This window comes from Apostichopus japonicus, chromosome 17, assembly GCF_037975245.1.
Source record: "Apostichopus japonicus isolate 1M-3 chromosome 17, ASM3797524v1, whole genome shotgun sequence".
NCBI classification, from domain to species: Eukaryota; Metazoa; Echinodermata; class Holothuroidea; order Aspidochirotida; family Stichopodidae; genus Apostichopus; species Apostichopus japonicus.
In genome coordinates, this window is record NC_092577.1 from 1,806,363 (window position 1) to 1,819,840 (window position 13,478).

At 36.6% G+C, this 13,478-nt stretch overlaps 1 protein-coding gene across 1 annotated transcript; it reads left to right on the plus strand.

Moving 5' to 3' along the window:
- Window positions 1-121: 121 nt before the first annotated feature.
- LOC139984156 (RAD52 motif-containing protein 1-like) lies at window positions 122-8,233 on the plus strand. The gene is made up of 6 exons (XM_071997911.1): window positions 122-461; window positions 1,572-1,790; window positions 2,343-2,456; window positions 4,040-4,172; window positions 4,553-4,740; window positions 6,364-8,233. The coding sequence occupies exons 1-6, from the start codon at window positions 336-338 to the stop codon at window positions 6,490-6,492; spliced, it is 909 nt and encodes a 302-aa protein (XP_071854012.1). The 5' UTR covers window positions 122-335; the 3' UTR covers window positions 6,493-8,233.
- Window positions 8,234-13,478: the final 5,245 nt, after the last annotated feature.

Here is a 13,478-nt window from a genome sequence, read left to right on the forward strand (position 1 = left end):
AAGTCTATGCTGGCCTTGGCTCCTATCGCGATCATGTACTATCATGTGGTAACAAATTTACATCATGTGAGAATTTAATCGAAAATGTAGGCGGGGCTTAGTTTCTATACACAGTTGGTCGGCTGACTGTGGAAAAAATTCGCGGCACATACGAAACCCGAAATCAGTAGGCTTAGGGGAGTTCCCTTACTATACTAATTATATATGAACACACGAAATAGAACGTAAAAGAGACTGAAATATGCTTCAGCGAAGTACTAGACTGCATTCTACGACGATGAGCGTATCTTATATTTAAAAATTAAATCTTCGAACAAGCAACTGTCAGCAACTTCATGGCGAAGTTATCTTCGCATTCTGTCACAGCAGAAGTGATTCGTTTTATGAGTCCGCAATCAGAAAGAACCAATCTGTATGTTACTGGTCTTATGGAACTTAAACTTTCTTCAGAACAAATATATGTGAGTAGCCTATGCATAACGGCAGGCAGTGCAGTTAGGCTAGGACAGACTAACTTATTTCTGTTCGGCTTACAAAGTTACAGTTACACTACGTAGTACTAGTAGTAGTAGCCTAATGCGTAAACACAGGTAGGCTAACATTCGGCTACGTCAAACTCGAGTGACGAAGATAGTTGAAGCCAACATTAAGGTGTTAACTCTGTCAACAACAAAAACAGTCCAAGATGTAAGGTCTCATTTGAGTAAATGTTTGACCTGTTTATGTCTGGTCTGATGTCTAGACTATCACTGTATCAAGGCCCAATAAAGGGAAACTGAATCTAATAATAATAATAATCATATTTTTACGACGCTTAAGCGACCACAAGTGTGGGAGAAACCTACTGTACAAGGGCTTATAACTTACACGTGGAGTGGCTTCCAGTTCAACATTTTAACTCAAATTTGGAATCTTTTCAATTTAGAAAGTCATTTAAAATGGGAAAACCGTAGATTGCTTATGGAAGTTATGGATGAAAAACCCACCTTATATATGACCCGGCTGGGTTTCAAACTCAGAACCTCCCGATTGCTAAGCCTCATTGCTTGAAATGCCACTGCCTTTATCCACTCAGCCACATCATTCATACTAAGAATCAGGAAGAATTATAGGCTAGAGTATTAAGCTTACTCTAATTTAACAAATTTGTATTTCTATAATGTCTTGCATAAGTTATAGTTTTAGGGGATGCAAACATTTACAGACAGCAAGATACAATTTAACTCATGACAGAAATTTACAACCAAACAGAAAAGTATTTGAATTGGCATTGATCAGTCCTAACAATTTTGCTTGGCCCATGTTTACTTTCATTTCGCTGCTAGGTTAACACTTTTTAATTACCGTAGTTAATCTGTTTGATTTCATGATAAAAATTGCATACATACTGTAGACCTATATTCCTTCCTCGTTTGTTGTAATTTTTATTGAAATTTAGCATTTCTACTGCTTGGTGGAATTCATCCAACCTAACCTACTAGGGTTTAGGTCAAACATACGTTTATATAGGCCTATCTCTAGGTTACTCTTTACTCTCTCGTTAAATTAGCCCTTTATTTTCTCTTCATCAGATCAAACTGCACACTGTATTTTCTGAATTTGGCCTACTTTACGAAATTCAAGTGTTTCCAAGCACAAAGCACGGACCCCAAGAAGAAGAAGACAAAGATCATGCAGAGATCAGCAGTAGGAGTTATTACGCATTCGTGAAATTCTATTCCTCATTTGCTGCTGCCAAGGCAGTTGCAACTCTTAATAAGAAGTATCTTATCCATGGAAAATTATTGAAGGTACAGTAAGAAATGTCATGCTTCTCCTTAGTTAGAAACAGAACTAAAGGAATACAAAAACCTCAGCACTGTAGTAGCATGGGAAAAGGGGGTGGGGTGGGGGGAGGGAGATTCCAACTTTTTACCAGGCTCAGAAATATATATATTCCCCTCTAGCTCAATTGACAGCATTTACTCGTTTTAGATGTGTTCAGTAGAATTTGTTTTATATTTCTAGCTTACCTATTATAGGACGATGTCCATTGCTGAAACTTGTTTGGTATTGATGCCGCAGGGGTGGGGGGGGGGGGGAGAAAGCAGGGGAGAGCAAACTTCAGCTCGCTAAAAAAAATTGAAGATAATATTTCCATATCTTATTTGTAACTCTTGTATGGTGGTTTGAATGTAACTGTTTCTATTCAAGTTAAATTAGAGGATTTCTGCTTGCAATTAATGTGGACATGAAATAGAAATGTTAAAGAAACATTACAACTACTACAGGGACAACTAAACGTGATTTATAACAATAAATATATTTTTATTTTTTGTGTATCTGTTTTTTTGTGTCTGCAGGTGTCGTTTGCAACTCGGAAAGGAAAGGACGATTATCCGTTGCATTATTCAGCTTGCTGTTCACTTGCACAGCATTATCTCGGTTTTAATGGATGGAATAGTCATGTAGTACACGTAAGTCCTGCACAATGCCATAGACTAGGATGAGTAGCCTACCACAGCATGAGTACCAGTACAGGGTACCCACAGATCTATGTGGTATGAGTAAAGGGTTATGGGTACAAGATTCACTAGAATATGAGTAGAGTTATAAGTATGCTAACACTAGAATCCAAGCAGAGTTAAGTATGTTAGTCACTAGAAAACAAGTCATAACTCACTATTAGTCTGCAGTGCGTACAGCGTTTAAATCCTTGATCATTTCAGGCCTCGGAATTCAGGCTATCTACTGGTTCAAAACAGTTGGATGTTACTGCTTGCCAGTAGACATTAATAACATTTAACATTAAAATCAATATGGTGACTATTGTGTGGAAGTGGGAACATTAATTTATTATTTTAGGAATATTCAGTTGTGAAATTCTAGTCCTGCCCATCTGGTACAAAGTTGACTTGGTGGGAGGGAGGAAGGGGAGGGGGGTCGGGGAATGGTGGGGGATAGGTGGTGATTGGTGTCAGAAACCTTTCAAAGTATTCTTTCCGAATAAAATTACCTGGTGCTGTGGCCAAGTGGATAAAGGTGGTGGCATTTGAATCAATGAGGTTTAGGCTTAGCAATCGGTAAGTTCAGGAATCGACCCCCGGCCGGGTCATAGTAAGTTGTATTTTTCATCCAAAGAGCAAATCTACGGTTATCCCATATGAAATGGTTCTCTAAATTGGAAGGATTCCAAATTTTAGATACAGTAAAGTGTTGAATTGGAAGCCACCCGACATGAAAGTTGTAATTCATTAGCCCTTGCGGGTTTCTCCCACAATTATTATTATCATCATTTATTATGATAAGGTTCCTGAAAGGATAAGTGAACCTGTGTTCTTTGGAACAAAGCTACAGTAGGGTATGCTCACTGGTTACACAGCCTGTGAGGTACTGTGGGTTTGGAATGACACCCCTGCCCCCCCCCACCCATGGCATAAATGTACCACTCTACAGGATAACCCAAAAATACAAGACAATGCAACACAAAGTTCCTAATTGATCTAAAATATCTTTTATCACGATGATTTGTCTATTTTAAAAGATCCTTTGTGTTGATTTTCATCTGAAAGGATCCACCATGTTGATTTGTTTGATCTGATCATGTTGTTAATTTGTTATGTTATGATCCATCATGAAGTTGAGTTGCAGATCCGTGAGGATGATTTGTCTACTTCAAAAGATCCGTTGTGTTGACTGTTTGCTGAAAGGAAAGGATCCACCACATTGATTTGTTTGATCTCATCATGTTGTTATGTAATGATCTCATGATGTTGAGTTGCAGATCCATGAGGATGATTTGTCTACTTCAAAAGATCCATTGTGTTGACTGTTTGCTGAAAGGAAAGGATCCACCACATTGATTTGTTTGATCTCATCATGTTGTTATGTAATGATCTCATGATGTTGAGTTGCAGATCCGTGAGGATGATTTGTCTACTACAAAAGATCTGTCGTGTTGACTCTTTGCTGAAAGGAAAGGATCCACCATGTTGATTTGTTTGATCTGATCATGTTGTTATGTTTGATTTATAATGATCTTTTTGATGTTGAGTTGCAGATCCATGAGGACAAGGATCATGGTGATCCTACTCTGGTTCGGTTCCTGTGCGCAACCAAGCTCAACATACCCAAACATAATATCACCTGTGAGGGGATAGGACTCTCAGAGAATACCATCCCGGACGTTAACGGTAAGACACGATTTTAGATGTCAAAACTCTCATCCATTTGTATAGTTGTTGGAGACCTGCAACTCTCTACAACTACCAAATTTGTAATACAGGGATAAGTCAGTTTAACCATCACTGCTTTTAATAAACATCATGCTATCAGGGTTTTTTTTTTCATAAATTAACTATAAAAGAAGTCTGAAAAATTGTTTAAGGTCAATAGAGCTAGAAAAAAGATGTGAATAAAAGTCTAAAAGTAAAAATGAGTTCAGGCTTCAGTATGTACTTTATAGTATCACACTTTTATGGATTAATTTTTAATTATTCCAAAATGTTGAAAATAATTAGCATAATTAAGCTTCCTCATTCATTTAAGTATCTGTTGTTGCTCTTGTCAAAAGATCTTAGGAGCCGACTAGAAGCCATCAAGAAAACCAGAAGGAACAGTTTTTCACGGGCTATGGAAAATGCTTTCCAGCAGATTGCTCTTGTAGTCCTTAGCAACGGCAAGGTAGCAGTGGAGTTGTGTTCAGAGAAACCAGACGAAATGGTCTTCTTGGACGATCTTTTACGAAAGCAGATCATCGAGGTACGGTAATAAGTCAAGTTGCCCAAATATCATCTTCCCATTGAGGGAATAATTTAACCCGTATAGAATAACAAAACCACATTGCAACTTAACGTGGGCAAATTGCTATGCAAGTGCAAAGATTTATACAGCAGTTTTTAACACACGAACCATTGTATATTTAGGAGACAAACTTCATGGCATTCAAATTTGCAAGAAAAAATGTGATTCATTCAATTATTTCCCTGCATTGTGAGTACATATCTTTCATAGAAACTAGAGACCATTCAATGATTTTATAGTCTGTAATTTACATGAAAAATATATTTTTGTGCTCAGTGATAAATAACGAGGTTTCCAATAACCTTAACGTGTTTTAACATTGAAGTGGCTTTTATTTCGGACAAAATACTTGTCTCCAGATGGCGTGTTCTAAAGGTTTTGACGATCATCCTTGAAACAAAGAATGATAGAAACATCGAAAAATGATCTCCTTTCTCTTGTAAATGTAAACCTTGATGTTTACATGACTGGATCAACATCAATATAACCATGTCTGTGGTTTTAAATGTATCCTAACAATGAGATTAAAATCTCTTTAAACACCTCCTTTAAAAGCTTTTGGGTTGGTGCATGAACCACCAAAGCACTAAGGCCCTTAAAACATCACCTCCTTCTCTCTCTCTAATGTTCTTGGTTGGTGAGCTACAGTTGTTAATACATAAACATACAATTGTAAAATCCATATTGTGGTTTGAAAAATATTCCACCTTCTCCAAACTCCATGTCCCCCGAAATGATCTTATTACTTAGACTATTTACAGATACCATTTTGTTGACTATTAATTGAACCAAAACCATAGTTGCTGGTATAAACCTTTACATCAGCAGTGCATAACATTAAATGATGTAATGAGATACATTTATGCAAAGAATTTCTCGTACAGTCCTCTACAGTATATGTACTGTATACAGTGGTTTTGTACGATAATGTGCCAACCCAGTATTGGACAAGAAAACCTTGATCACTACGTCTGGTTCAAATGATTGTTTATGATCATTTTAATTCACAGAGGGACTAAAACTACTGTTAGTAAACTGTTTAAGTATTGCAAAAACACCTGTAGGTAAAGATATAATAGTTAGAGGGCCTAACCTGTTTGATTCTACCAGGAGCTTTTTTAATATATGTAGCTCTATTTTCTCCAATGTGAAATACCAGCTCAAGGGGCTAAATTTGCTTTGGGTTGACCATAGGGTTGAGACTAAATGACGTGTGATTTACGAAAACCAATTAGACTTCCTGAAAAAAGGTTGTGAACAAGGTAATCAGTTTTCTTACAAAACAGTCAAAAAAATGTATGGCCTGAAATGTTATTGCCTTCAAGTTATGCATGCCAAAGATTTGTGCTTTCATGGATATTCTGTGTAGTTGAAAATTTCTCCCAGACATTTCAGAAGGATTAGAAAAAGTAAAGATAAAATTCTCAGAGAGGGAAAACACTTTGAGGTTGGCATTAGTAGTACTTAGTAAAGTTGAGAGACCATTCTTTGACTATCTAGCTTATTTTACTAGCTAGGTAGGTAGCTAGCTAGATCACCTGGCCAGATGTTTGATTGAGTTTTTTTTTTGATCTTCTTCAGGTCAATAATGTGGAAGGGCTTGAAGAAGAAATGACAGAGAAGCAAGATAATTCAGTCATACCCAAGGATGGTTCTCTACTTGATGCAATGAACAATGAAATACTCCTTGATCTTATGATGGATATCTGATATACAGGTAGGATGGATCCAGTAGCCTATACCTGTTGCCACGGAGACTAACTTTTTTTGACAATGATATCAACTTATATGCGGATATCTTATATGCGGATATATTACGGATGGTTCTCTACTCGATGCAATGAACAATGAAATACTCCTTGATCATATGATGGATACCTGATATACATGGTAGGATGGATCCAGCAGCCTATACCTGTTGCCACGGAGACTAACTGTTTATGACAATGATATCCACTTATATGCGGGGATATCTTATATGCGGATATATTAAGGATGGTTCTCTACTCGATGCAATGAACAATGAAATACTACTTGATCATATGATGGATACCTGATATACATGGTAGGATGGATCCAGCAGCCTATACCTGTTGCCACGGAGACTAACTGTTTTTGACAATGATATCCACTTATATGCGGATATCTTATATGCGGATATATTAAGGATGGTTCTCTACTAGATTCAATGAACAATGAAATACTCCTTGATCTCATGATGGATATCTGATATACAGGTAGGATGGATCCAGCAGCCTATACCTGTTGCCACGGAGACTAACTGTTTATGACAATGATATCCACTTATATGCGGGGATATCTTATATGCGGATATATTAAGGATGGTTCTCTACTCGATGCAATGAACAATGAAATACTCCTTGATCTAATGATGGATATCTGATATAAAGGTAGGATGGATCCAGCAGCCTATACCTGTTGCCACGGAGACTAACTGTTTTTCAAAATGATATCCACTTACATGCGGATCATTTTCACACATATGTCTGTGACTGAACCTAGTCTCAGGGATTCTGCCCAATTATCAGGAGAGTCATTCCTATCTAGCAGTTTCCAGCTGTAAAGTAACAAAATGTTATATGAGCAAATCTGAAAATGTTAGCAATCACAGCAATTGGTTGCAGGAGTTAACCTTAAACCTACTGTGTGTACGATCTGCTCCCTGTATCATTGTGAACACAGTCTTGTAACTCCCTTGCTCTAGTAATATTCATGATTAATATTTCAAAATAAAATAAAATAAAACTGTTAGCAAACTGCTTATCCACTAGAGAGCCTGTGTAATAGAATGTGTAAAAGTAAGTTGGCCTGACGTTTCGATCCTAGCAGGATCTTCTTCAGAGGCTAAATGACAAGTTACAGTAACAGAGGGGACAAAAACACGCACAGAATACAGACAGGTTAATGAGCACGGTGAACACAATGAGATGGATGAAAGGGGATTATAAGTAGAAAGCAACAGGAGAAGAGGAGAGGAAGGAGATAAACTGTGGAGGGACAAAGAGAGGATTAAAGGCACAGGGTAGGGAATAAACTGGAGAGGGACAAAGACAGAAAGGTGTGAAGAAAAATGGAGGGGAAGAGAGCTGTGAGAAGAAGAGTGAAAGGGGGGGGGGGAGGGAGAAAGGGGAGAAGGAGTAGGGAACAGAGGAAAGTTAGTCATGTCCTTCCTGAAAGTTCAGCCCATGAGGTTGAATGGTACGGAGGCGTTGCATCCAGAGCCTCTCTCTGCTGATTCGTACTAGGTCAGGACGGCTACCTAAGGATTCAATCCCCTGTAGGGACATGTCGTTAATGGTATGGTTGGGAAGGTTAAAATGTTCTCCAACTGGGGTCTCAGTCTTCATGGTGTTGACTGTGGATCTGTGACCATAGAATCGCTTCTTGAGGGTGGTTTTGGTTTCGCCAACATACTGGATGCCGCAAACTCTACAAGAGATCAGATAGATGACATTGGTCCCTCTCCAGTTTATTCCCTACCCTGTGCCTTTAATCCTCTCTTTGTCCCTCCACAGTTTATCTCCTTCCTCTCCTCTTCTCCTGTTGCTTTCTACTTATAATCCCCTTTCATCCATCTCATTGTGTTCACCGTGCTCATTAACCTGTCTGTATTCTGTGCGTGTTTTTGTCCCCTCTGTTACTGTAACTTGTCATTTAGCCTCTGAAGAAGATCCTGCTAGGATCGAAACGTCAGGCCAACTTACTTTTACACATGATTAATATTTATTATATAATATGTTGTAAATATTTATTCCATTTTCTCTGTCTAATCTTGTATGTAGTTTCCTGGTTTATGTTAATGACTGCTGGGAGAATGAAAGTAATGTACTGTAAGAGACTATAGTAGAGGACCTTTAATGAAATTTCGTAATGTAACCATAGCAACATATGTTACAACAATTTAACCGATAATGTGAGTTTGCAAAGAGATGTACAAACCATCTCTGTTAAATTAATTAACTTCTTTTGTTTCATAGCTCTGACTTATATTAAATTGGAGTGTTATTTGTTTGTGTCCAGCTTTGTAAAGATAGAAGAAATATACCCAATTACTCTTACTAGAACTTTCTTGTTATATTTGCACTTAAAACAAAGGATAATTTTTTTTAGCTCATCCAAGTAAACTGGTGTGGCATGGGGAATGGGTGTACAGAGATGAGTTAACCCCCTTTCGATTTCAGATTGTGATTCATGTTGGTTAGTTGAAAGATGTTGTTATATTTTGTTGAAGATTTTAACATCTTCTTTTTTTTTCACAAAATGAATATCGGCAATTTATTTTTCCTTCAGAAACAATTTTCACGACCCTAAAGGTGTCGCGACCCCAACTTCTAATACCAAGGGTGTAAGCCAACCTAACTTAACTAGCTGATAAACAGGAAGGAGAGAAAACACAGTATATATACCTGTTGCCATGGTAAATGCTTTTGCATTAGATGGGAGTATAGATTGCACAGTGTAAAGGATAGTTTAGCATCAAAACAAATATCCATATGATTGATACATTTCAATCTAGTGGTTTCAGATTTTGGGACTTGGGATGGTAGGGTTGTAAACTACTACTGTATATCACAAAATGTCAGAGTTGTAACAGCAAATGAATAAAACTTTATTACTGAAACTTCCCTCATAGCAAACCCACAGAAGAGAGTGGCTACAAAATGTGGGAGTGTAACATACAAGAATAAATAATGTACAGTTACAAGTAAATATTAGCAAAGAAAAGTCAAATAAATTTATTACCGTACTTCATTTCTGTAGGCTGTTTTATGGTCTGTTTAATACTGCAGCTACGACATGAAAGTTGTTACCTCCGTAGGGTATGGAACAAAAGGTTGTGGATCCATGGTGAAAATATATAACCCATCCCAGACCCAATAAGGCTTCAACACATTGTCAACAAGGCCATGACAAGTGCCTTTTGCCATTTGTGGTATCCTAGATTTTGAGAAAGGATGAGGTGGTGAAGGGGAATTTAAGGGGGGGGGGTAGGTGGTTATACTTTGAGGGCCATGCTGACAAGCCAAAACAGATGCTGATGCAATATTAGATATAGTTATACTAAGCCCTGGTTGCCTTCAGGAGTTTTCTCAAAAGTTTTGCATATTTATTATAAAACTTGGAATGTAAATTTGAACTATGGACTCAGTTTTATTGATAATTTAGGTCAAAGGAGAGGCAGATGGTAGGTGAGAAAACTAGACAGGGTGATGGATGGTAATGTATGTTTATGATTGGTAAGACCCCATGATGAGAACAAAGGACAATGGTACACCTTTATGGTTTAGTAAACTTTAAACTCTTGCCTTGTTATTCTCTGTTGCATGTCAAATGCAAGTTGGTTAAGTAATTTCAAGTGTCAACGATTGGACTATTCTTTTATAAACTTTGAATCAAAACAACTCGTTTTAAAACTGTATGACTTTAGGCACCAATGTTAGTTTGATTTAATACATCATAGACGGTTAAAAAAATACAACTGCTATTAGTTCAGGTTGCATTTCTATTATTCTATTATTTTATGTTTTGAGAAATAACCCTTGAAAGATTTGAGACCCAGGTCAGATCCTCAAATTCAATACAAAATTTAAGAGAAAAGGTAGTCATTTCTGGCCAACAAATCACATGTTTACAATTTGTCCAGGACAAATGTTAAACTTGAATATCATCAAAGGGTGCTCAGATGTAGTTTATTTGTAATATGGACATACTTTGTGGTTGAGTTTCATTAATTAATAAAACAATGGATGAACATTAATTACCCTTTCCTGGTGCACTGACGAGCTGATGTCATCATCAGTTATGCATTGAAAGGAGCATACCATAGATGACGTGTATTTTAATGCTGAAATATCCTTGAAAGGGCAATCCCACTCAAAGGTGAACATAACCACCCGATTTTCAAACTTGTCATATGTAAACAAATTTGGTATCAAAAAGTATGAACCGTGTGAACTTTTCTTGGTTACAGGGAGACCTGAATTGAATAACACAGTACCCTGGGCGCCTCTTTTGTTTTATTTTGCTTACTTAATACAAATACGCCATAGACATGTATGGTACTTATCCCTAGGGTGACCCCTCACCTAAAGAATCCTAAATAGGAAGGACTCGGAAATATTGTCCCTGGCTATGCACCACTAGACAGGGAAAGCTAGCACTTAACAATACCAATTCTAAAGACCAACTAGCTAGTGTTAATACAGAACCATGCTGAGTCCTGTAGTAATTAATCTGAAATGTGCAGTGTAAAGTATAACGTAGTACTAATGTAGTTTGCTGCATGGCTAGATCATAATGTGTACTACCTGTAGTATTAATCTATAATGTGCAGTGTTAATTATAACATAGTACTAATGTAGTTTGCTGCATGGCTAGATCATACTGTGTACTACCTGTAGTATTAATATATAATGTGCAGTGTTAATTATAACATAGTACTAATGTAGTTTGCTGCATGGCTAGATCATAATGCATACTACCTGTAGTATTAATCTATCCCGTGCAGTGTTTATTATAACATACTGTAGTACTAATGTAGTTTGCTGCATGGCTAGATCATACTGTGTACCTGTAGTATTAATCTATAATGTGCAGTGTAAAGTATAACATAGTACTAATGTAGTTTGCTGCATGGCTAGATCAAACAGAAAGTTGGCTTGCTTTGTTGAAAGAACAACGACTGTCAACTAAATTAAGACATAGTCCATATTAAAGTATTACTGAAGTACTTAGTCAATATTTTTGGTGTTAACATATATTTATGTGGTGAGCAATAATGAAGATATGAAATATCACCAGACAGATCATGAGACAAAAAAAAACTGAAAGATTTAATCTCCTGCAACAGTGCCCCGAAATACATTTCTAAACTGCTCGCACATTTGATGTTTGTGTTCCACACCGAATATTCATTAAAAAAAAACAATCCTCAGAATGTGACAATTTTTACCCAAATGTTGCATTTTTATTTATGTGATTTGAAAGGACTGTATGCAGTTATAAAACCAATTTACTTAAGTTTGATTTGTCATCCCAAATCATGGATATTTTAGAAATCTAATTTTTCTAGGTACTCTGAAGGTGGTCCTTAAATAATGCAGTCTTGACTTTGATACTCGATAGACTTTGATGTGTGTGTGTTTGTGTTTTCGTAACATTTCTTCGGTTACAACTTCAATATGAATATTCATACTCACTCTATATCAATTATATTATATTATAAATATAAAAATTTACAAAACCCAGCCACATGTCTTGGCTGAATCCAGCAAATCCAGTGACTGGCTGGATTTAAAATTCCAAATCCGGTCCATCCCTAGCTAATTTAAGAGATGAACTGTTTTGGGAAATTTTCCATGAGTGTAACATCTGTCGGACATATTCAATTGACACTTGTATGAAACAACACGACATAAAGATAATTAAAAAAGTAGACATAAAAATTCAAATTTTGATATCTTGCATATATAATCTCTGAGTAATATTGGTGCAATCGTTTGTTCACTTCAAAGCAACAAATTTTGCAAGAATCTGAAGATTTCTCATTTTTCCTAATACTCATTTTTCTGTCCATTATAATGACTGCGAAACTATTGGGCACAACTCAAAAGTGAGTAGCACCAAACAATTGTGTTGGGATTTTTGCCAACTTCAGAATATTGATCTACACTTTTTGGAGCTTGGGACATCCATAGACCAAACCAGTTTTCATACTTTTGTGAACATCATTTCTGAAAAGTGGAGATAGAGTACTAGATCAAGGCTCAGTTCCCATGAAAGGGTCCTGAGTGGTGGGCCAAAACATTTTACAGACCAACTGGTGCATTATAACATCCCAAATTCCCAAGACAACATACTGTAGATTTATAGCTTTAAATAGTCCACCTTTAATTTCAGATGATAAAGGAATTTGTTTGTTTGTGGTTTGGATGTCAGTTTATTCTCAAAATGAAAACTTGTAGTAGGGCATGTTAATCATAGTTTTATTGAACCAGCAGTATTTCTATTAAAATGGCTTGGAAACTAGTGACCAGAGTACTATTCACCATGTAGCTAGATACTCACATGATGTGCAGTGGACTTCATTACAACGACTGAATACATTCTATAGATTATGCAAATTTATTTGTTCCAAACCATTTACTTAAAATTTATTAAAATATCAAAGCCCTAGAGCCATATTTTATGTTAAAGTATAAACTTTGCATAATTGTGACCAAACAATGTAATATACAGGTCATATAACAGACACCAGTTTTCCATATGTGTTATATACAACAGTGCAATACCACAGCTGTGCCTTGTTAATATAATAGCTAAGTTACTGTAGCAATAAGTCAATATAAGTTTCAGCTGTGATTCCTTTATAAAACAAACCTGAAAATGGTGACTAGAGTAAAACATTCGTCTCTGAACATCTCAAGATATGGAAAGACTTGCTGTGATTGCAATTCCTAAATATAATTTCAAAGCTATACATTTACCCGACACCAACCCATTGCTTGATATGAAAGCACTAAATCCATATAAATGGTATTACGTGGTCACTTTGAATCAATCTATGGTGGCTTAATAGGGACATAGGAAAGAAAGAAAAATTAAGATAAAAATTCAAAATTTTGATATTTGGGGACCTCCCCCCCCCCATGCATGACCCTATCAAGCCACTATCA